Source organism: Zeus faber (assembly GCF_960531495.2).
Source record: "Zeus faber genome assembly, chromosome: 20".
Classification (NCBI taxonomy): domain Eukaryota; kingdom Metazoa; phylum Chordata; class Actinopteri; order Zeiformes; family Zeidae; genus Zeus; species Zeus faber.
Window position 1 is genome coordinate 8001566 of NC_137207.1, and position 24978 is coordinate 8026543.

The 24978-nt window shown below is 44.5% G+C and overlaps 2 protein-coding genes across 4 annotated transcripts; both read left to right on the forward strand.

Annotated features, from left to right (window-relative positions):
• The first annotated feature begins 3718 nt into the window (after positions 1-3718).
• LOC307245293 (protein kinase C and casein kinase substrate in neurons protein 1-like) lies at positions 3719-14770 on the forward strand. Of its 3 annotated transcripts, XR_013844669.1 has the most exons (11): positions 4203-4346; positions 5358-5429; positions 5544-5700; positions 5964-6199; positions 8310-8465; positions 10755-10930; positions 11022-11142; positions 11515-11582; positions 13023-13102; positions 14121-14574; positions 14605-14770. XR_013844669.1 is itself a non-coding variant. In XM_080020783.1 (10 exons), the coding sequence occupies exons 2-10, from the start codon at positions 5373-5375 to the stop codon at positions 14231-14233; spliced, it is 1164 nt and encodes a 387-aa protein (XP_079876909.1). In that variant the 5' UTR covers positions 3719-3917; positions 5358-5372; the 3' UTR covers positions 14234-14770. The 3 variants fall into 3 exon arrangements, 2 of the variants coding, with proteins under 2 accessions (XP_079876909.1, XP_079876908.1); XM_080020783.1 differs by lacking the exon at positions 4203-4346 and adding an exon at positions 3719-3917 and having other exon boundaries at positions 14121-14770; XM_080020782.1 differs by having other exon boundaries at positions 14121-14770.
• Positions 14771-15029: 259 nt separating this feature from the next.
• LOC307245277 (circularly permutated Ras protein 1) lies at positions 15030-22328 on the forward strand (the record flags this gene model as incomplete). The annotated part of the gene is made up of 21 exons (XM_080020758.1): positions 15030-15142; positions 15416-15533; positions 15767-15901; positions 16135-16368; positions 16443-16577; positions 16673-16753; positions 16886-16959; positions 17283-17468; positions 17550-17591; positions 17691-17780; positions 17940-18091; positions 20112-20193; positions 20320-20450; positions 20710-20794; positions 20917-21023; positions 21128-21240; positions 21345-21459; positions 21591-21731; positions 21886-21979; positions 22083-22109; positions 22242-22328. The coding sequence occupies exons 2-21, from the start codon at positions 15443-15445 to the stop codon at positions 22326-22328; spliced, it is 2202 nt and encodes a 733-aa protein (XP_079876884.1). The 5' UTR covers positions 15030-15142; positions 15416-15442.
• Positions 22329-24978: the final 2650 nt, after the last annotated feature.

Consider the following 24978-nt stretch of genomic DNA (forward strand, 5'->3'; position numbering starts at 1 on the left):
AGAAGCCCAGAAGCGTTGGTCCCGGCCGGGGATGAGTGGCAAATGGGGCGAGGGGGTGTGGAGGGGAGGGTAATAAATACTCAATGGAGAAGAAACGTCAAAATGTTGCGCTCCTTTCCTGCTCGGGTCCATTCCCCTTCCCCTCCACTGATACCTGACGTCATTAGACGTCATTCCTCCACTCCCTTGTTTATCGCCCCTCACGTCCTTCTTTCTTGTAAGCCTTCCTTCCCCTTCCCCATTGTTCCTTTCTCACCTGTTTATTATTCTTTTACTGACCCTCCCTCTCTCTCCAGGCGGCTCTCCTCCCCCTTGCATGTCTCTCCTTCTCCCCGAGACACAGAGTGAGCGAGCGAAAAAAAAGCGCGAGGTGACTCGAGCCTGAGAGAAAAGGACAGATCGGCCGATGGACAATAACAAGAGGGAAGAACCGACACGTCGACCGACAGGTTGAGTGGGGACCTCGGACGGGAACAGGTGTCGTCGCGCCGAACACGGATCCACCCCATGCGACGGACTCTTTTATGAAGCGACGTTTGCCGCGATGGAGCCAAGACAACGGTTGCACGAAAAGACTTTCCTCCTCTACCGATGGACAGGCATTTAATTAATACGTACTGAATCGTGCTCTAGCGGATATACAGTAAACACATACACAACCACACACACACACACACACACCCCCACACACACACACACACACACACATTCTGAGTGGTAGAATCTTGGGCCATCTGTTGTTTGGCTAGACTGAAAAAAGAAATTTTTTAGGTATTTAGAGATATTGCCTTTCAGAATTTATTGGCGTGGTTAAGGGGAGTCGTGGCCACGTTCTAACTTCAGCACTGTAGCTTTAAGATCCCAGAATCTACGATTCTATGAAATTCAACAGCGCAGAGGGTGGCGCTGAACACGACAAACAAAGAACAAAGAATCAGTGCGATTTGTAAACCTCAAAAAGATGAAAAGATGAAAAGGAATAGATAACAATAGTACTCTCTTTTTTTGATACAGAATACATTTATTTACCATTATTCCCCAAAAAAATTCCCCCAATATACTTTGGTTTGTGTGTATTTTTGTTAGCGCTGAATATATTCTGCGTGTAAAAAAAAAAAAAAGGAAAAAAAGGAAAAAAAAGGGATCCTCTCGAATTAGAGCTCTTTTGTTTTGTATTTATTGCTGATTGCAATCATTCTTTTCCAACCAGTCAGGGTGTTTCTAATCGTTGAATACAAGTTGTGCAGAATAAGGATTATACAAACGTTGAAAAAAAAACAAAAAACATCGTGAAATTATTGTTTTTAACCGGAAAAACGCTGACGTAACAGCAGCGGCTCTTTCTCGCACACAGTCGCATCGATAAGGGCTTTACACTGCTTTTACGTCACTTGTGAGCGTGTATGTGTGTGTGTATGTATGTGTGTGTGTGTATGTGTGTGTGTGTGTGTGTGTGCGTGCGTGTGTGTGTGTGTGTGGCGAGTGTGTGTGTGTGTGTCAGCGTCAGCCTGCCTTGTCAACCAAGTCCATTCCCCCAGCCCTCGCCCATAACTTTCCAATGCCTTTGCCGACGTATAGATTTATAATGGTGAGAATACAATATGTTTTTTTGTTTGTTTTGTTTGTTTTTTTCCATTACTTGACAATCCATGACCCCCCTCCCCACGAAGGCAATTTGAACGTACCCCGGGACCTTGGCTTCTGTCACGCAGGCCAGTTGTTCCCCAGAAAGAAGAAAAAGACATTGTTTTTGGGTTCGTAAACACAAAGATGATTCTGAGCTTAAACAAAAAAAACAAGAAAATAACATTGAATAATTTAACCATGATTCAACAATGTTAATTATTAAGTATGATAACATTTTTTTAAGAATCTCCGTCTTCCATAAAGCGTGGAGAATTCTTTTGAAGCCCTTTTAGACTTTTTTTTTGGTTGCTTTTTAGGGGGGGGGGTTCATTTGACTATTTTCCTGTAAATGCTTCTTATACTTCGCGCCAGCGGAGCTTGCACACATTCATGCTTTTTTCCTCTGTGAGTACAAACACATGAGTCTGTCTTCCTCGCGCTGAGGAGCCACGCCACTGTCTTATCACGGAGGCTGTTCGGAGGAGCCACAAACGGGAAGGGATTGATCGGTAGTGTATCACATTCTTTGATTTTAAAAAAGAGGAATATTTTAGAAATAGTAAACACAATGAATATGACTATAAAGTATGAGCATAAGTTTGCAGAGATAAGAGGTATATATATATATATATATATATATATATAGGAATATATGAATATGAAGTTTTGTTTTCGATAAAAATGCAGTATATACTGATAAACAATATAATAGAGCTATAACTAAGGTGTTGAAATAAAAACTGAGTAAACCATGGGTTTGGCCTTGATTCATATTTCCCCACGGATCCACACCCCTCTACCGCCATCACTCTGATTCACATCGTGATCCAATTTAAGGAGTCCCCTTTGAACTGAGCCCCTTGGCAGCAGCCCCGCAGTGTTTTGACGGCCAGGATCACTTTCCCCATCACAACAGACGAGACTCTGAGGATCGGCCGTCTGGTCCAACACCGAGGGCTCGCCCCAGGTGATTTGACGTCTTGTAAGACGCTCGATAAACACCATGAAACAAGAGGGATCGTGGGATGAAATAGTTCAACGGTGTCTCAGCTACGGAATATGGAAACAATATCAAAAACATATGAACTACAGAAACACGGTTCCGTAATAGGGGTTGGGCTGGGTGTGGAAAGCAGATTAGTTTTAACATATGACCTTTCAACCTTAGTGAGCCACAACTGAACTGACACTAAAGCTGTGTACAGTAAGAACCAGTAAAAGTGTTATGCACCTCTTTTGTGAAAGATAATGTTGTCAAAACAGTTTGCTTACAGTTTTTCTCTTGTTAAAATGATCACTTATTTTTGTTGAAATTAAAAGCGGATTCTTTTCATTTTTCTTATTTTAAAGCAGCATATGACCATTAGCTCAGTAATTCAGGTATTAAAAATTGTCATCCTACAGTAACGCTTCCTCAGTCAGAAAGAACGCAGTTTGGTTCAAAAACTATATTCGATTGAACTTGGCTGAATTTTTTTTTGGAGCAAAGTCAAAGAGAACAGCTACCATGTAATCTCTCTTTCTGCCGCAGGAAGTGAGGTCAAGGAGTCAGCACCAGAATCCATATTGAACATTTATGTTTTCAGGATTTTGGATGAGTGTGCTGCACAGCCCTGGTAATGTATGGATATTACTAGGCCTCACCAGTCATTGAGACCAGTCGCCAGAGTGAGTGGTCACAAAGGAGTACAGGGCGGCAGCCAACACACACACACACACACACACACACACACAGACACACGCACTCACGCACTCACGCACACGCAGACACACTCACAGACACGCACACACACACACACACACACACACATACTAATAAGCTCACATGATGCTGGACCACACTGACACTGTGCCGTGACCAGCGGAGGACCGAAGCAAAGTTCACATCCTCTCCAGAGGTCATTTCACGCATCGACATTATAGTTCATTAGCACCATATTGAGAGAGAGAGAGAGAGAGAGAGAGAGAGAGAGAGAGAGAGAGAGAGAGAGAGAGGCATGCTTGAGGAGAGGGAGAGATGGAATGTCTCACTCTTTCTTTCAGCTGTTTTTTGATACACAGCGCCGAGTAAAGCAAAGGCAGATAGAGATAGAGAGGGAGAGAGAGAGGGAGAGGTGGAGAGTCCGAGAGGGGCATAGGACACTAACAAAACCTACCGGGGGGGAACCAGGGAAAGTATCCCAAGTGAACGAGAAGAGAGGGATGTTGAGGGAATAAGGGGCAGAAGAGAAAGACGTTCATCCCAGCAATAAATGTTGGATAGATAGAACCTCCCAGGGGATGACTGCAAGGTAAGAGAGCTCCTTTTGTTTTTGTTTTTTCCCCTTTATATTTCCACGCCTGGAGCCAAGTAACAAGCAAAACGGTTTCCATGCAAATGCACGGTTTTGTTTAACTTTTTTTGATTCCTGTTTGACTGGAGCAGCAACTGTGTGTGTGTGTGTGTGTGTGTGTGTGTGTGTGCGTGCTTGCGTGCGTGCGTCTGGCGTGCGTGCGTGCGTGTGTGTGAGTGTGTGTGTGCGTGTGTAACTTTAAGTGTCGAGGGGAAACTGGGTCAGTGTGGAGTGTGTGAGAGAGAGAGAGAGAGAGAGAGAGGGGGACGGGTACCCGTGGATAGAGGGATAGACTGAGGGAGAGAGCGAGAGAAAGAGGGAAATGGAGAGAATTCTGAACTAACAAGTGGTGACTTGAGTAAATCACGGGTCACTCGGAGACACAATGTAAGTGTGGGCTTCTCGCGGGGCATGGCTTCGGTCACAATCTGCTTGGCGTTTTCTGTGTGGGCAAACCTTTCTCGCAGCTTGCATCTTTGATCGTCGGAGACTGAAGGAGATCAATGTTCCGAATCGTTGTTTTCCCCCACCCTTTTACGCTGCTGCATGCAGGGGACCAGACTCACAAATCTGGGGTAGTTTGATGGGACTTGGTAAGGCTCTTACATGCCGATGGTCTTAAATGATGGGGGTTTTGAAGACCCCTATCCAACCAAATCAACAGGGAGATGAGGCGTGATGAGGTGCGGTTACTCGCTTCCATACCGCTTCTGAGTGATAGGGACGGAAATAGGCCCCGACGCCGCTGCGGAGTATGTGTTTGTGCGATCAAACTCCCACACCTTAGGTAGCGAGAGCGCACTTGCCGTGCCCATCACATTCGAATACGGCATGAAAATATCTGTTGCCTGGGTAGTTAATTCCCCCTCAAATCCAGCACGCTGATCAGAAATATCCCCCCCCTCCCGTCGCCGCCTCTGTTGTCACGATATCCGTTTTCGAATGGCAACGGGTGATTGAGAACGGGAGCCAGTTGGTGCACTCGTCCGTCCGAAGGGAAATATGACCTTTCCCCGCTGTTTTATTTTGGGAGGGCTGTGCAAGGAATGCCGAACGGGGGGCTGTTCTATTCCTGCCGTCAGATTCCAGCCGGCCGCTGGAGTGACACACCCGGCCTTCGCGCGCAGGCCTGCATGTGTGCATAAGCAACATATTGTACGGTATAAATAACACCTTGTGGGGATCTTCTAGGTTGTCATGGCGCTGCGTTGCCATCAGACTCTGTACGTTACATGAGGGAAAGCAACGCTAAGGAGGCAGTCAGCTAAAATCCTCTAGACAAAAGTGTTTCACGATACGCGTGCTAGGTCTCTGCCAAACTCTTATTAATCTGCTATGCTTTCCTAAAAAAAAACAAATCCTACCCAGCGCTGACTATTTCTCCCCCCTCTGCTCCAGACTAAGTCCCCAGTAATGGCCTCTCTACCTAAAGAACCTCCCGAGGACACCAAGATGCAGAGTTTCTGGATGGTGAGGAACATTGTCTATAAAGTTTAAAGTGGGGAAAAGGGGAATGGAGGAATGCTCAGCAGTAAATGACTGTAGGGAAATCTGTTTGTCTGTCTGTCTGTCTGCCCTCCCCAGCCAGGGAACTATGGGCGCACAGTGCAGCGTACTGACCAGTGCTACCAGGCCTGCAATGACATCATGGCCTGCTTCCGGGAGCGAGCCAAGGTGGAGAAGCAGTACGCTCAGCAGCTCAGCCAGTGGAGCAACAAGTGGAAGTCCATCGTCGAGTTCAGTGAGTACGATCACAATCACAAAGAGGCACGTTGACGTTAAAACAAGACTCGCATCGGTTCTGAACTCCGCTTTCTGCCGTATTGGGGTCATCTTGATTAGTTGAGGTCAGTTGTGAAGTAATTAACTTTTCGTCTTGCTTACATTCCAATGGAATTGTCGCTTTTGGCCTCGGTGGTGAATTTCCAGATGGGCCTCATTGTTTTCTTAATCGTTCCCTGAGTTACCTTTGTCCCCTTTTTCCACCCCACCCTGTGTCCCCAGGGCCACTGTATGGCTCCCTCATGAGGGCGTGGCAGGCTTTCTTCACCTCCACGGAGCGTCTCTCCGTCCTCCACTCCTCCATCTCCCAGTCCCTGGTGTCAGAGGAGCAAGACAAGATAAAGGCCTGGCAAAAGATGACCTTCCCAAAGAAGATATTCTGTGGATTCAAGGAGACGCACAGCAATGAGAGGAGCTTCGCAAACGCGCAGAAGCCCTGGACCAAGAAGCTGAAGAAGGTCAGAACTTGCGGTGCACAACCGGGTGGAATTTATTTGGTCTCAGAATATATTTTATGTCTGACATGATAATATTACCCAAGAGAGAGTTGACTTGTAGCCTGGATAAAAATAGTGTAGATACAGTAAACATTAGAACCTAAAGTGATAAAACCCTGGAAGTAAGGTTTTCACCCTCCCCAATATACCAAAATAAAGACTAATTCTAATTCAATCATTGATTCACACTTCACTAATCACTAATTCACACTTTTGGTAGGTACGAACCACTGCATACCGGGAACACCCCACAAGACCTGCCGTTTGGAGATGTTCTGACACAGTCGTCGCACAATCACAATTTGGCCCTTGTCAAAGTGGCTCAGATCCTTACGCTTGCCCATTTTTCCTGCTTCCAACACATCAACTTCAAGAACTGACTGTTCACTTGCTGCCTGATATATCGGTGTAGTAGTTAACTATAGTATTGTAGTAGTCTAACAGTGGAGCGTAGTATAGTACAGTATGCTATAGTATAGTATAGTGTTGGAATGATATAGTATGCTATAGTATAATACAGTACAATACAGTATATTATAGTATAGTGCAGTACAGTATGGTATGCTATAGTATGCTATAGTATAGTACAGTACAGTATGCTGTTCTATAGTATAGTATAGCACAGTATAGTATAGTACAGTACAGTACAGTATGGTATGCTATAGTATAGTATAGTACATTACAATACAATATAGTTCATTACAGTATAGGACAGTATAGCATAGTTCAATATGGTACAGTACAGTATGGTATGCTATAGTATAGTACAGTACAGTACAGCAGAGTGTGTTTTGCTATAGTATAGTACAGTACAGCACAGTACAGTACAGTACAGCATAGTACAATATAGTACAGTACAGTACAGATAAAGTAAATAAAGTACAGAATATTATTTACGGTACATTCAGTACTGTATAGCACAGTATAGTCCAGTACAATATAGTACAGTTAGTATTGTATAGTTTAGTTTAGTTTAGTATAGTATAGTATGGTATAGTACAATACAGTATAGTACAATATACTGTAGTACAGTATAGTAAAGTATAGTACAGAACCATATAGTATAGTTTAGTACATTACAGTACACTATAGTATAGTATAGTACAATACATTACAGTACAGTAAAGTATAGTATAATACAATATAGTATAATACACTATAGTAAAGTGCAGTATAGTACAGTACAATATAGTATAGTAAAATATGGTATACTATAGTATAGTGCAGTACAATATAGTATAGTAAAATATGGTATGCTATAGTATAGTACAGTACAATATAGTATAGTAAAATATGGTATGCTATAGTATAGTACAGTACAATATAGTATAGTAAAATATGGTATGCTTTAGTATAGTACAGTACAATATAGTATAGTAAAATATGGTATGCTATAGTATAGTACAGTACAATATAGTATAGTAAAATATGGTATGCTATAGTACAGTACAGTACAATATAGTATAGTAAAATATGGTATGCTATAGTACAGTACAGTACAATATAGTATAGTAAAATATGGTATGCTTTAGTACAGTACAGTACAATATAGTATAGTAAAATATGGTATGCTATAGTATAGTACAGTACAATATAGTATAGGAAAATATGGTATGCTATAGTATAGTACAGTACAATATAGTATAGTAAAATATGGTATGCTATAGTACAGTACAGTACAATATAGTATAGTAAAATATGGTATGCTATAGTACAGTACAGTACAATATAGTATAGTAAAATATGGTAAGCTATAGTACAGTACAGTACAATATAGTATAGTAAAATATGGTAAGCTATAGTACAGTACAGTACAATATAGTATAGTAAAATATGGTATGCTATAGTACAGTACAGTACAATATAGTATAGTAAAATATGGTATGCTTTAGTACAGTACAGTACAATATAGTATAGTAAAATATGGTATGCTATAGTACAGTACAGTACAATATAGTATAGTAAAATATGGTATGCTATAGTATAGTACAGTACGGTGTAGTGAATGATGATCTAATTAGCAGTTGCAGGTATGCTGATTAGCAGTGTGAATTGTCTGCTCACATCCCAGCTGGAGGCGGCCCAGGCGGTGTACCACAAGGCGTGTCAGAAGGAGCAGGCGGCCATCAACAAGGAGAAGCAGGCCACCAACAACACGGACACGGTTCCGGAGAAACTGCAGAAGATAACAGCGGCCAGGGAGAAAGCCACGGAAGAGAAGGAAAACGTGAGTGGGAACAAGGAAATACTTAAAAACTCAGTGGTTCTCAACATGGGGTCCGGGGATCCCCCCAAGGGTCCTTCATGAGGGTCCAGTGGCCCAGCCACATGCACAGTAGTTAATAGTTAAACTTCACTGTTATTTCATTTACAAGACATTGTTCAATCAATTCAATTGAGGGCCCTTGATCAGGGGCGCCAGATTGTACCACGTAGTGAGGGGACACGGGGGGGGCTCAAAGTAAAACAAAAAAAGAAGGGCACATGGATATTCATATCTTGCCCAGAAAATAAATCTGCTACCTGCTTGTCTGGACTTCCTCTTCTCCTTTTTCCTACCGGCTAAATAAAGTCATTTATTCTGGAATATGTGATTCATCAAAACCCCCTGCTTAAATATGGCTTTTATTTGGGCTTATATTATTCTATTATATCCAAAGTCGACAATTGATATTCAGATTAAAAAACAACATAACGAGAAGACGCTCCACTGTCCACTTCGCCTTTGCGCGTCTCTCTTGGAGAAACTGGTTCGGCTGCGGTGGGGCGGGCCTCCCCCTTGCGCGTGCCGTGGGCGGGCATGGGCGTCCCACCGGCTGGCCTGCGGGGCGGGCAGGGTGGGCGGGCAGGGTGGGTCGTTCTGTCGGCCCCGGTTCTGTTTCTGCGGCTGCGTCTTGTGCCTGCACTTGTGGGTGGGTTGTATGTGTGCGCCCCTGGGGTGAGAGGGGTCTCCTCGTGCTCCCTGGGACTGGGTTATGCTCCTCGGGGCCGGGCGTGGGGGTTGCTCCGCGGGTCTCCGTCCTCTCTGGGGGCCCGGAGGTGCTGTGGCCGTGGGGCAGGGTGCTCGGGGCTTTCCTGCACCCGTGGGGTGTCTACGCAGCTGTGGAGCTCGGGGGGGCTTCAGGGCCTTTTCCGCTGCTTGGAGGCGCCACGACATAATACCGACTTTCTGCACCAGAACCAATTGGGATAAGTCCTGTACACTCACCGGTGGACACCTTACACACACACACACACACACACACCACCACACCTTCTTCGATTGCACCCCAGCACCCTCCTGGTTGCATTCCTCTTCTTTCCTTCCTCATTTACTGCCATAACTATGACAGGAGGAGGCCATGTGCCCAATAGTAGTTCCAGTTTTCCTGGACCTGGTTAACTGTTCAATACATGTTGTCGTCCAATGTTTATGTTTTTGGGTAAATGTTGTTCGGTTCTATGTTTATTTGTCTCACCCGTGGTGATCCTCCCCCCGTTGGAGTAGTGATCAGTTGTTTATAGACCCAAACATGATAAATAGTTCTCCAAAGAGGGGGATTGGTGGCGGTTCTGTATAACCGAAATCTGTCTCTCTATCTTATAGGTCGTCCACAGGACAGAGTTCTTGCAGCTGTTCTTGATGATTTAAGAATTAATAAAGAGTTGCATTGCAGGTTGAGAACTTGAACTCCACTTGCAGAGTAACTCTGTCCAAATGCAATAGCATACAAATACTCTGTGTTGTATGCCAAGCATGCTGACAGCACAGGTTAAAAAATAAAAAAATAAATATAAAAATAAAAATAAAAAATAAAAAAATAAAATAATAATAATAAAAAATAAATACACAAATAAACAAATAAATAAACAAATAAATAAATATATGTTGGGTTTTTAACCCGTTTTAGAAAAAAAAGCCAAAAAGCCTGTTTTATTACCGTAATACCTGGTGTAGACGTTCTCACCAATAACCATTTTCCATAATACCCAAAAGTGGGGTGACAAAAGGTCCTGGTGTCCTCCCTATTCCGGCGCCCATGCCCTTGATATGAAAACGTTTGTAGATTACTGCTCTAAGACCTATGACCTCTAATATATTTAAATTAGGTACATATTTTTAAAATCTGAATTCATAATATTCAAAATGGAACTATATGAAGGACAACTGTATAAGGGATAAAACCTTATTGAAAATATTTATTCAGTTGAAGCCAGCGAGTGTCATCCTGGGAAGGAAATGCTTCAGGGGGAAATGATCTCATCTACAACACACGATTCAACCTTGAACTTGTTTTTTTCCAAAGGAGAATCTCCTTCTATGGCGCAGTGTTATTGTTACCATATCCAATGTTTACGCTTGCCTAAATCAACTGCACGTTGCATGGGGGGCTGGGACAGCAAGGAACCGAAGGCAAGGTTTACCCGTCTCCAAGCCACCGGCTAAGAAACACAAGCCACGACCTTCATGCTTTTCATGACGTGATGCCCCATCTGGTTCTGATTGTAAATCCCGCTCTCCCCGGGCTCCCCCCAGGTCCGCGAACACTACGAGAAGCTGCTGGAAGATGTGACGTCCTACACGCCTCGCTACATGGAGGAGATGGAAGCCATTTTTGAACAATCGCAGGAGGAGGAGAGCAAGAGGATTGCCTTCCTCAAAGAGGCCTTTCTCTCCATCCACCAGCACCTCGACGTCACCAGCAATGAGAGGTCAGCGTGTGTGTGTTGAGGTGTGTGTGTCTATCGCTGTCCTTACACGGTGTGTATTGTGTAATCAAAGCGTGTCCCATCCCTCCGTCAGTGTGAAGGCAGTTTACGGCGAGCTCCACCAGACCCTCATGTCCATCAGTGAGCAGGACGACCTCAAGTGGTGGAAGAACAACCATGGGCCCGGCATGCCCACCGACTGGCCAAGGATTGAAGTAAAAAGAAAAAGGGAGCTATCTTAGAACTATTCGCCACTGAACCAAAATAAAAACGGCATGTCAGACATAATGGCAGCATTTGATTTATGATGCGTGGCTTGCAGAGCTAGTTCTGTCAGACAACTTGACGGCGCCACAGGCTTCAACACCCTTATGGCTCATCCTATTTAAGCAGCCTCCTTCCCTAGCGGCTGTACTTCCTGCTTGACTTCCTGAAGATAATATAAATAATAAAATCAATGAGTAACTCAAAAATAAATTAATACAATTTTAAAGTAAATCTAAGAGTTGTCTCTCAGAAATACCATTTCATCAACTTTCATTTGTTGAACTAATGAAAGGGTTACATATCTCTCCTTTTTTCATCAGGAATGGGTCCCGTCTGTCAAAAAACTGAAGAGAAAGAAACGTGACCGAAAACGTCAGGAGGACCGTCCGTAAGTTTAGGAAAAAGCCGAGGGTCGCACGCAGGTCAACCTCTGTAGAGATGATGCAGAATTATAATACCTTATATTGGGGCGCAGCAAAAAAAATTTATAATTTTCTCAATTTACAGTTTTAAGTGTATTCTCGTGACTTTACCTTAAAAAAAAAATATATATATATGTAAACTAAAAAGATAAATAAATAATATATAAATATATCAGTTGTGCAGATAATCCTCTAATATCCCATTCAAATCTGTTTTATTATACTTATAATGCCTAGTCTGACTTATTTTGGTGAATAACTTAAAAGTGGTGTTAAACAGATAAATACAGGATAAGCAATACATATTTTTTGTTTGTCATACATATACTTATACATATTATTATTATACTAAAAATTGGGACAACTCGGCTGCATAGCTGCCGATCTCAATGTGGTCAAAAAAGTCAAATAATGACTGATATCGGTCAGGCTTTTATACAGTTTTTATCATTAACGCAAGTAATTTTTTTTCTGTCAAGTCAAAATTGCAAGTCACCAAAACAGTTACTCCAGTCGACTCGAGTCCAAGTTACAATGACTCAAAGTCAACATCTCTGGTAATTGTAACTTTTTTTGCGTTGATACTCTATTCTATATATGCTATGTATTTGGACTTATCCGCAATGTAAACGAAAGAGTGGAAAGGAATATAAAGGAAAACTGAAAGGAGTACAAAGCAGCTACGCTCCGCTAAGTGGCTGGAGGGAAATGACTTCCGAAAGACGAAGCTTGGACTTATATAACTTCGGATGATGATGTCCGAAGCAGCCCGCTCCTGAAACTGACAAAATTATGACCGTTTTTCACAAATTTCTGCTCCAAATGTGGATCAATATCGATCAAACTTGAAAACAAGACGTCTGAAACGTACTGGTTCTAATGAGACCTCAATATCTGTGCACCTCATATCTGTGCCTTCTGCCGTTGTCATAAATGTCGTAATAAACGCTGAGCAATAACAAACGGTTCCAGCCCTGCGAAAATCATTTTAAATATGCTTTAATTGAACAAATTGCACATGAATAAAAAAACTATTTGTTTAAATAAGACATAACTATAAGATATTACAGTTTAATTTCCCCTGCTCCCTTAAAAATATTTCGCTCTAAATTCATCCAAAACATCTCTTGAAATAAAAAAATATATCTGGGGGGGAAACAACAGAAATTACAGTTCCACTGAATGCGGCATCACTGCCGAGTTTTCCAAGTTCCATGAACACACCATCAAATCTATTATCTGAATAGATTTTTGATGTACAATTTTTAATTATATATATATTGGTATATACATATATATAGTCAGAGTTTGTATTACATAGTTAGAATTGCTGATTATTTTATATGATTCACAATCATTCATTCAAAAGTTTTATCTCTGTAATTTGGTCTGACAATGTGCTCCAGGGTGATGATTGGCGGTGTGAAGGTGCGGGCTCTGTACGACTACGTGGGGGAGGAGGGGGACGAGCTGTCCTTCAAAGCAGGTGACTGCGTCTCCCATTACATTTGAATGTCTTGAATTTAAAAAAATAGATATTGTTACGCAGAGGGACTCATAGACTTTGTTTATGAGGGCTCATCAGTTGAACCCCAGATCCCAGTCATGTCAGTAGATTGGAACGATAAGAACAAGGGATATCAGCAGAGGCACAGAGATAGTTAGATAGCTGTAAAGAGAGATGGGTGGATAGATAGAATCATGTGTAGGAAAAATCAGGACTTGAACCTGCGACGGCTGCGCTGGAAGGCAATGTCTGAACGGCCACACCTCACCACAAGGTCGCCCTCACACTTGGCCCTGGTCTCGGGCGCAATTTTGTGAATGAGTGAAGAAATTTGCCCTTTAACTGTCTATCATATGGTATGTATATCAAATCAGGTATAAACGGAAATTGTCCATGAAAGATGTACAACATGAATTAAAATAAATAGCACACAACAATGAAAAAAAAATACATAAAAACACTTCAGCGTTTGCTAATTATCAGGGTGCGGGTGTGACAGCCTCTATTTGGAACCCACTCGGCCCTTTTTGTTCCAGATAGGAGTCTCAGGTCAGCCTGTGAGTCGCTGCAGGTAGAGTCATGAACAAAACGAGCAAATGACTCTTTGGCCTGAGTAGTATATTCATAATCTTTTTCTTGTCACATTGTCTTTTCTAACACAGTGAAGAGCGTTTGAACGGTTCGGTGAGATCTCTCAAAGAGCTACCTCTAAATAGTTGATGTTTATGAGCCATGCTTGCATTTAGTGAGGTGGAGAAGAGCCTCACATTGGTCCTGCCTTGGGCCCCCAAATCACTTAGACCGCCCCTGGATAGATAGATGATAGATGGATGGATGGATTGGTTGAGAGAGGGATAGACACATCATTTGTAATATTTATATCATAAAACATAACAAACTTCAATATAATTTGGAAAAGCAAAAAAAAAAAAAAAAAAAAAATACACTTATTCTTAAAGCTTGACTTTCTTAACGTCTACGTTTTGTGGCCCCAAAGGGGAGGTGCTTCTCAAGGTGGAGGAGGAGGATGACCAGGGCTGGTGCCGGGGGGTGCTGAGCGGCGGCAAGGAGGGCTTCTATCCCTCCAACTACGTGGAGGTTGTGGAGTGATGTCAGGCGGTCCCCTCAAACGTTGTGTTTTCAAAATTGTTTTTGTTTTTTTCACACGCCCCACAGTGATTCAATGACCTGGGCTGTTTTTATGTTTACAGTTTTTGAAATGTTATGCAAATTGATACCACAATAAAAGCACAGTATGTCACGTATCAGATGTTGCTGTAAAAACTTTTCTCAATAATATCTGAAAGATAAATGACACAAAATGTAAATTATATTATGACCTATGCAGTGTACGGCTTTTGAAATTGTGAGCGACTAGGAATCCACTCCGTGTGTGTGTGTGTGTGTGTGTGTGTGTGTGTGTGTGTGTGTGTGTGTGTGTGTGTGTGTGTGTGTGTGTGTGCGTGTGTGTGTGTGTGAAGCTATTTAGAAGATATTTATATATATGATGTTTATTGATTTAAACACAGCAAAGACCTCCAACTAGAATGTATAGGGATCACCCAAGAACAGGTTTAATTTGATTAGTTCTGCAGATCGGTTTGAAATGAGGAACAGATTTTCAAAATAAAAGTTGAATCATTATCGCGCGTGGCGTCATGTCTTTTCTATCAATTCATGCACAGGACTAGTAATTTACCATATAAATGAAGCTGCTGCTGCTGCTAAGATGCATCCGTGGATATGGCTTGGGTTACCACGGAGAGCATTCCTTCCATTGCATGCCTTTCTTACAGCACTTTAAGAAATGTTTAACCACTGTTGGGAAATCCAAAGGCGGAGTATGCAGTTTAGTGTACACCCAATGTGAGCTCTACTGGAGGGTGACTTGAAGAAACCGGTTGGGCGAGCCCTTTGAGATCACAGGCACGAACGATAAGTGACAAAGTCCCACACTTCAAATGTCTCTGGGACCGGGAGGAAGTCACATTGAGTTCTGTTCGGAAGCGCTTTGCGTAAGTGAGTATCCATTTTTGTGACAGCTTTGGCCTTCCAGTTCAGATATGCCGTAAATGTCGCGTTACTTCAAGTATCTGGGGTGTTTCGCACTTGAAAGCACAGACTACTGGAAAGGGATTACATAATACATAATACAGTGGACATCATGGTGTCAAGTCTTGAATAAGGAATCGTTGAAAGACGTTAAAAAATGATTTAAAAAGATAAATATGAATTATTTTTTTAAGCTTCTTCTACCATAATTCTTATCTCTCTTAAAATCCTTTCTTTCAGAGGCAAAAGTGAAAGAGAATTCCACCTATGGAAATTGCTTGCGGCTTTGTGTACGTTCCCCCGGTAACCAGTCAGAAGGATGGACAAAGGTCAAGTCCAAACAACATTAAACGCTCAGGTAGGGCTTCTGTTTTTCTGTTTTTCTCAGACATTAGATCTCGTGAAATACACCCGAGTGAGGAGTGAGAAACTGTTTTCTATCTATGACCCATCTGCCAAAAATGAGTCACATTCTCTCCACGGCAACACAGTTGGTGCGGGCAAAATACCTGACTGTCTGTCAGTGCATGCAGTTTAGCAGCTTGGCAACTGTCGGGATATCAAATCTTTATTTCTGTCCACGTATTCTAGCCCTGCTACCTCCTATCAGCAAAGTCCGGCCCTGCTTCCCTCCTCCTCTTCCTCCTGCGGCCAACGGCGCCAAACTCAAAACAACACAATCCCTCTCCTCCAATCAGAAGTTCATTGAACGTCTGGAAAACAATAGTGAGGTGAAGAGAGGGGTAAAGCCTTCTCCCACGTATGTAAACATTGCTTGCTGGAATGCCGGGGCCGACCACAAAGCAGAAGCAGACGCGTCTGCACAGATCGCACCGCCTCAAAAACCAAAAATAGGTAAAGGGTGTATAGTTCAAAGCCCATAGGGTTCGCCGCATCCAAAATTGTAATAACTCACAATTGCCTTTGGATTCTTCTCACAAAATGGTGTTAACACTTAGCTCTGCTGCCACCGCACATGAGACCGGCTAGGAGCAGCTCCCTGCCTTACAGCCAGCCGCTCACCTCCCCCGGCGTCAACAGTCTGACCGTGACCTACGACCTCCCCAAAGAGGAAACCCCTGACATCAACCCCTGGGATCCCGACCACCCGTACTCCATCCCAGAATGCAGCAGCGGAGAGATAAGCTTGGCGCAAGCCGCCGCGAACGGCCCGGGAAAACCAGAGACCAAAGGTAAAGCCGTTCTTCCTCTGGGGCACATTTTTGTTTGTGAATCGGAAACAACAGATTTCCTCCTCAACCTTTAGCTCCGCCCCTCCCTCCGAGGCCATCGTTCATGAAGTCGATGCCGGAGTATCTGGTGCTGTTACCCACCTCGCCCGCGTCTTCCTCTTCCGCGCAGATTTTCCCTGCGTCCCCGCCGCCCGACACAGCACCCGCCGGTAAAACTTTGTGTCCGTGTATGATCCCAACTTTGGAATGGCTAAAAGGAGGGCCCCTTTCATTATTACCAAACCTAATCTCGCTCTTGGCGCAGAATCCGCAGATGATGGACACCTGCCAGGGAACCCAAATGTGATTCTCGTCAGCTTGGGAAAACTGCTGTCAGAGGAAAATGGTCGGTAAACGGGATCAATCCATGCCGAAATATCTATCTTATATGTTTTGAGCTTGATTTAATTAATTCTCCCAATGTTCACCAGTGTGTGTGTGTGTGTGTGTGTGTGTGTGTGTGTGTGTGTGTTCCCAGTGTGCACCATAGAAGGATATCCCCCGTCGTGCTCCCAGTGCGGCTCTGTGCTGGACACCTACTATGACAACATGGTATTTATTATATCTGTGATTTACTCTTAATTGAGAAAGAGAGTTGCCTCAGGATGGAATGCCAGTCATAGCCAGTCATAGCCAAAGAAGTGTTTCTTTGCAATAACAGTAAAATAACATTTTAGACCGTCTACAGCTTATTTATAATACCTAATGACATAAACTCAGGGATTAGTAGAGGCCATGTATGGTACATTAGCAGTAGAAAAACATTAGTTTTGGGTTCAAATTCCACAAAACATTGTAAAACAGAATTAGCTGAGGTTTGGGGTAAGGTTTAGAGACCGTTTTTAAATAATCTACCTCTTTATGTTCAACTGCAGGTCGACTCGTGTTACTTCTGTCAGTCGTCAGATCCAACCGCCCTTTCCGCCGAACCGCAGTGTCCCCAAAACGGCTGCCAGGACAGCCTGTTCCTGGTGAGCCCAAATGACAAGCCCCTGTCGCCTTCGGATGCTCTGCTCATCTTTTGTATCGACATATCGGGCTCGATGAGCATAACCTCCCAGGTAGAGCCTTGCGGACCGCATTTCTCTTATCGATGCTTGATGGACCTTGCCGTCACCGTAATCCCTGTTCCTTTGTTTCAGGTCTTAGTAGAAGAGCAGGTCATCTACAGAACCCGTCTGCAGGTAAGGCCATTAGTCTTACACATTACTTTAATGAGAGTATTATTGTGACAGATTTGTAATTCAGATGGTATTAATGGTAAACCGTCGCATCCAAACCAGTTCGTCCAGGACGCTGTGTTGCTTTGCATCCAGAGACTGTACCAGCAGCAACCAGACATCCGAGTGGGTCTCATCACCTTCAGCAATCAGGTAGAGTTTGTCCACATGCTTGCTCAATTTTGGCTCGACCTTCGAAGGTCAGTCGCAAAATGGGTCCCATTGTAACCTAAGGCGTGGACTTGAAACCTGGTCTGAACCTCGACCTGGACTGGCGATTGCTCACCACTGACGTGCGTGTGTTACCACCAGGTGACGATTCACGGCTGCGGTGAGGCCACCTCCCGTTTCCTGTGCAATTCCGAGCTGATTGACACACAGTATCTGAAAGAGGCCGCATGGAGCTTCCCGAGCCCGCCGCCACTCACGCGGACCAGGGACTGCCTGAAGAAGGAGCTTCTGGGGTAACGCAGTGCTCATAACTCATAACTCTCATTGGGATGTCAGTGATTTATAGTCGTTTATAGTAGTTTATAGTTTTATACAGTACTATTTGTCAAAAATCTAACCGAAACTGAACAAATTTTTCACAAAAATCATCATGGACACAAAACTTTTTATTTACTTTTTCACCGTTTAACTACCCATGGGGGCTGTTTTTATCCCTGGTGGATTTGCATGCTGCGAGACCTCTATTGTTTACTCTCAAGAACAGCTGATTGCGTTGGCGCAGCCGGCTATGGTCGTCAGCAAGCGGCCCACTGTACGGGAGGAAACAAGGAGACTGCATCGAGGGAGCAGAGTGGGTGTCAAGCGACAGATAAGGAAAAGGAGATACAAGCCTTATCTTATTTCCATCATCATGGGCAACGGGAGCTCTCTGGGCAATAAGATAGAGGAGCTTACGGCCGTGGCGTGAGGACAGAGGGAATACCGTGAATGCAGTCCGATGCCTTTTACGGGGACATGGCTGCAGAAGGTTATTCCCAACGCAAACACCACCATGGAGGGCTTCCAGACAGTGTGGGCGGACAGGATCCACCTTCAGTGCAGCAAAAAGCGAGGCGGGGGAGTTGCTGTATTTGTCAGCAACAGATGGTGCAATCCTGGCCACATCATGTGAAGGAAAGTGTCTATAGCCTGGACATGGAACTTTGGGCTGTAGGACTTTTCCCATATTATTTGCAACGTGACTTCTGACATATTCTTGTTGTGGTCGCATATATCCCACCCTCTGCTAAGGCGGAGGCAGCGTATTAGGCGATGCACGCCGTCCTCGCGAGACTACAATCCGACTACAATTCTCCCAGATTGTGAAGCGCCCCTACTAGGGAGAACAAACCACTGGACCTGTTATCATGCTAATGTGAACAATGCCGAGATCTCAACAGCAGATCCCGGGCAGATCGGACCACACTCTAGTCCACCTCAAGCCCATGTATGGGCCTCTAGTCCAGCAGCACTCTGTGACCACTAGGAATGAGGAGATAGACACATTGGACACAGGAGGCTTATGAGGCTCTGCAGAGTAACCTCTGCAGCGTAAGAAAGTGAGAAAGTCTAATTTTTGTTTCATTAAATGAGGACACAGAGGAAAATAAATATATCCACAATAAAAACAGACTTTTTATTTGTTTTGTTCTGAGAATCAGGGAACGGGTAGGTACAGCTGATCTAATGGGCCCTTCCCAAATCTGCTTTTTAATCTCGCTTTTATATGAGCATGATTATCGCTGGCCTCCATGGGCAACCCTAACAGCTGGGACCCAGAAAGCTTTCCCCTTTTTCCCCCCTCATGGGCGGCCCCGCCTGGGGGTGTCACTGGGGGACAATAAACTGGACTGGACTGGAAACACAGATGTCCTGTACAAGAGGGCCAGAGTCGGCATCATTTCCTGAGGGGGCCCAGGTCCTTTGACGTGTGCAGGACTCCGCTGCACATGTTTTAGCAGTCAGTGGTGGCCAGCACCGTGCTGTATGCAGTGGCATGCTGGAGAGGCATCTAGAAGGGTGACACCAAGAGGCTCAACATGCTAATTAGGAAAGCTGGTTCTGTCCTCCGTGTTACCCTGGACACTGTGGAGGAGGTAGCCAATACATGTAGGAGGATGAGCATCAAACTCATGGCCACCATGGACAATCCCTCCTATCCCCTACATGACACTGTGGCAGAGCGGAGAAGCTCCTTCAGCAATAGATTATTACAACTACATTGCACTAAGGAGAGCCATAGGACATCTTTTCTGCCTGCCGCACAAGACTGCACAACTCCTCTTCCGGCTGGCTCGATCAGGGTGATCAGAGTCAGGCTGAGGGATGTTACACCATACTGGACTGCTCGTACTGTATGTAATGTTTATAAAATGTCCATTTTATTCTTTTGTCACCTTTGTTTGCCCTCGGCGATCAATAAAGTGCCTACTTGCCTGTCTATGGTCTTATATATACCAATGGAATTTTTTTGTATTTATATTTTCTTAAAAGGTTGTTGGAGAGTGGAGCCACAGCTCTGGGTCCAGCCGCGCTCCTGGCCATAGCGATGGCCTCCAGACACCCAGGGTCAAAGGTCAGCCTGGTGCCTTCACATTACTTTACACTTTACACACACACACATCACATTACTTTCGATCGAAATGTGTTTTGTTAATTTTAAGATTTAAACAGATTAAAACTACTCAATTGGATCTGGCAGGTGATCATTTGTACGGATGGGAAGGCCAACACGGAGCTGGGAAACCTGGAGGTGGAGGATAACAATGCCTGTACACTCCTCTCATCCACCATCTTTTACCAGGATCTGGGCGAATATGCTGCCCGTCAGGGGTGGGTGTAAATCTGTACATTGACATTAAACATCCTGAATACGAACAAGTCAATGCAGAGGATTTGATTCTCCCTCTGGTTTGAATGTGTGAAGATTAGTAGATGCACAGAGGTGCTCCTAGCCCTCCCTGGCACATACTGCAAATGGCCTCACTGAACTTTACCACAATGGTAATTGCTCAAATGATCCTAAAGTTTAGCTGTTTTTTAATATAATAACAACAAGAAAGTAATAGTGAAATAACCTTCTTCCAACTAGAGTGACAGTGTCGGTGCTGTCTCTCGAGGGAACAGATTGCAGACTGGATGAGTTGGGAAGACTTGCGGATCGCACAGGAGGAATGGTGAGAGAGGTTACGCTGTTAAAAACCCAAAACATTTTTCAGCACATGACTCGACGAAGCAGTGCGTGGCTTTCAACCCACTAACGTTTCGCCGCCGTCACTTGTCTCTGTTCCGCCCCTAGGTGGTGATAGCGAGGCCTCAAAATATGCACACCAAGTTCAAAGAGATGATAGAGAACAAGGTCATAGCGACTCACTGCAGCGTCACTTTATTGTTACCGAAAACATTGTAAGATATGACTACACACACACACACACACACCCATTGTGTTTCTGTTTATATTTTATACAAGTATACTTTTGCTGGATTACAAGGACCCTTTTTGTCGCTAGGCGTGTGAAAGGGGAGAAAGAGGCCGACCACAAGGGAACGAGAGAGGTAGGGAACGTGGCCCCACACAGCGAGATAACCCTTCAGTTCGGGCCCAAGGAGGACGATCAAGAAGGTGAGACCTAGCCCGCGGACAGTCTAGTTGAGTGGAGTTGGAACACGATTGGACAGGGGTTCCTTTTTTATGCCCCACGCACCTTTGGTGTTTCTCCGTACCAGCAGCTCCAGCCTCCGGAAGCTGTGTGTCCATCCAGCTACAGCTAAGGTACAGACTGAGGGATGGACGGAAGATGCTCAGGGTGCTGACCGCAGACCGGCAGGTGACCAACGACAGGTGATGATGATGCTCCCAAAATGACATGATCGCGTTTGTCAAAATCCCCAATGAGAAGCCTCAGTAAGACAACAGCTGTCCAGCTCTTGCAGGACTAACTATATCTAATGCTATGACCCCCTACCTTCCAGCTCATCCGTCCTCTCCACTCTGTCTCTGGCCATCATTCAGCTCAACTCGTCCCAGGCCAGTGCCGCTCTGGCCGTGAGGGGTCGCTCCACTGACGCCAGGAGGGAGAGCCAAATGCAAAGGAAACTGATCGAGAGAGCGCTGTGAGTGAAGAACCAACTGGTCGCAGCATGAATCGATCTTAGGCCTTAGGGCATCAAAATGTTCCTGAAAACTTGGCAACCTAGATTTTGAATGTTTCTGTATTTCTATAAATGGCTACAAATGTATCGTAGAAACATGTGTCTGTGGCTGCAGGGAACATAACCGCAGTGCTGAGGCCGAACAGATCTACTACAATTGGGTAAAAACAATGGAGCCGATTCACAGCAAAATTAACAACTACATGAGGGTGAGCTTGGAACGATCGACTGCTCCGCAAGTTTGCTTCTTCGCATCAATGAAAACCAAATCGAATCTTGGCACAACCTAATTTCCCTTTTCTTTTTTTGTAGAGGGGATCGGTCATTTCAGACACACAGGTAAGGCATCATGACAAATAACCGTATAAACGCACAGTTTGCGCTTCCTCTCTCAAGTACCTGTCTTTCTCTCTCAACATCCTCCTCCTCCACCATAACTTCATCCCCTTAATAACATCTCTTCTCTTGCAGCCTCTGACAGACAGGGGGGCCGCACTCCTCTACAGCATGAAGCACAGCAATAGGAAGTCCATTTCGCTGAGGAATAAACAATGCTAAAAACTGCTCAATCTGTTGACATCGTGCTCCGACCTCCATGTTTGACTGTGGCTGACCAGAAAACTGTTTCTTAGAGAAAGACTTAAGTCAAATCATTGGGAGTTTTTTTTCTGTGTTGAAAAGGTGAAAAACACAAACCGAATGCCTTTGCAACAGAAGAAAATATGGATGGATATGTAATGGCAAGGAACCAACAGAGCTAAAGAACAAAAACAATAGTTTTTTCTTAGAATGGAGGTTGTGGCTCAGTGGCCTTCAGAGGCCACTGAGCCACGGTCCGCGGCTACAGTCCGCGACTACACCAACCTTCAACTGGGAGCTTTTCAGACGGGATGGAGGCATCCAGATACGTCAACCCGATGGAGAAGACGGGCTGCGCGTGGAGGAAGACCTAAAACCATGGTCACAAGACACCAGGAAGTGTATGACGTGATTAACAGGGTCAGATGCTGACACCTCATTTGAGCAATTTATGCAACATGAAGTATGTAGCATGAAGTATGTACACAATACATGCATTCCATGGCCATACACATTTGACAAAGAATTGATCTTGGCACTAAAAGTAACAATGTATAAATAACTAAATAAAAGATCTTGTTAAACCGTACTTGGCACAAGGTGATAATTATTCAAGCATGCCGGCCCACAAACTCAAACCGTGTCTTTGCAATTGTTCATCCTATTCGTGACGACAGCCTTTGGACAAAAAAACAATTGAGCAAATCCTCCACTCCAGAACTTCAGTTTGAGTGTCTGTTACATTCATTGTCTATATCAGAGAGCAGCGGGTAGTACCCTAGTAGTAGTAAAAATCTGCTTTGTTCATCACAAGTTGCCACGGTGCACCCTGGGCAATTTGCTAGTTGGCAAAAATCTGAGGGGAAAACAGCCTAATAGTGTTCCATAAAATTTCACTGCACGAGGAATAACAGTAATGAAGTATTTACTGGATTGAACAAATGCATAATAAACCATGAATAACTAAAAACAGGTTATGTGATATTTGTTCTTACAGATCTGATATTTGTTCTTATGGTGTTTACACATACTGTTTACAACATTTTTATTAGGTGATTATGACTGAAGATTGATATTAAAGGTGCAATCAGTGCACCACACAATTAGCCACCAAAAAGGAAGCCATAGAAACTACACAAACATTGCCAAACATGATTGCTCCTCCTCCATGAGGCTTCTTTGCAGAAGACCATATATCATGGTCAATTTGCACAATGAGCAAATAAAATATGACTTATTGTACATTATTGTACCTAAGATAAGTTACAGATAAAGTAACAGATATTTGCTGTTTTGTTTTTAAAACATTTAAGACTAGTCTATCATAAATTACACGTTTCAAATCACAATGACAATACTCCAAGATAAAGATAAAAAAAAATTATGGACACCATACACATATCGTCCACATTGTTTTGAAAGATAATATTATCAAGCTTCAGCCCATGATCTAAAAACATTTAAGGCCGACGGCGGGATGTGAGTGAATCCCTAAAAACAGTCAAAATATCTCACAGTTCCTCTTCCTTGACCAGGTACTCTGGTAGGCTTTGAAAGGCAGTCACCGGCACGGCCATGGGAATGGCCAGAGAAATTGCACTGGGTTCCACTGCGCTTGGGGAAACGTCCATGGGGGGCGAAGGGGGCGGGAGGGGGTCCGTGTGTTGGATGATGTTTAGGTCACTCAACTGGGTGGCTTCGCACGGCTCCTCCGGGTGTGTTCTTAAGTGCTTGCGGAGATATGCAGCAAACAGAAAGGTTTTACCACACTTTTTACAGCTGTGGGGTTTGGTGGTGGAGTGGATCTTCTGGTGTTTGCGCAGCCCTGCTTTGTTGAGGAAGCCCTTCCCACAGCTGTCGCAGATGTGGGGCCGTGCCTTGGGGTGCTGCTTCTCATGCTCCTGCAAGTCCACCAGCTGTGTAAACCCTGCCTGGCTGGTCTCAGATACGTGCGAGCCAGCGGACAGGATTTTGGTAGCGATGGAAGGAGTGGACATGGTGTGGACACTTTCATGGGTCTGCACTTCCTCCCAGGTTCCAAACGTCATGTCGCAATGGGTACAAGAGAACTGGGGTAGGGTGGCGGGGGCAGGGAAGGCCAACACCGAGTCGGACCCCGGCTCCTGTTGCGGCTGCTGCTGCTGCTGCTCAGATCGCTCCACCAGGTGAGTCCTCTCATGCTTGCGGAGGCTCGAGGAGACGACAAACGACTTAAAACATTCGCCGCACTTAAACGGGCGCTCGCCGGAGTGGACACGGCGGTGCTTATTGAGGCTGGAGCGCTCTGCAAAGGACTTGTCGCACTCGGTGCAGGAGAAGGGCCTCAGGCCCGTGTGGACCAGCATATGGCGCCGCAAGTCCCAGGACGCAACAAAGGCCTTGTCACAGCTCTGACACTTATAGGGCCGCTCACCGGAGTGCACGCGCTCGTGCACCGCCAGATCGGCCGGCTGGCGGAACCTCTTGGAACACTTATCGCAGGGGTAGGGCTTGAATCCGGAGTGGGCTCTCTGGTGGCGCCGAAAGCTGGAAGGGTCAGAGAACATCTTGCCGCACTGTGGACAGAGGAAAGGCTTCTCTCCCGAGTGAGTGCGCAGGTGGGACTGGTAGGAGGAGAGCTGGGTGAAGC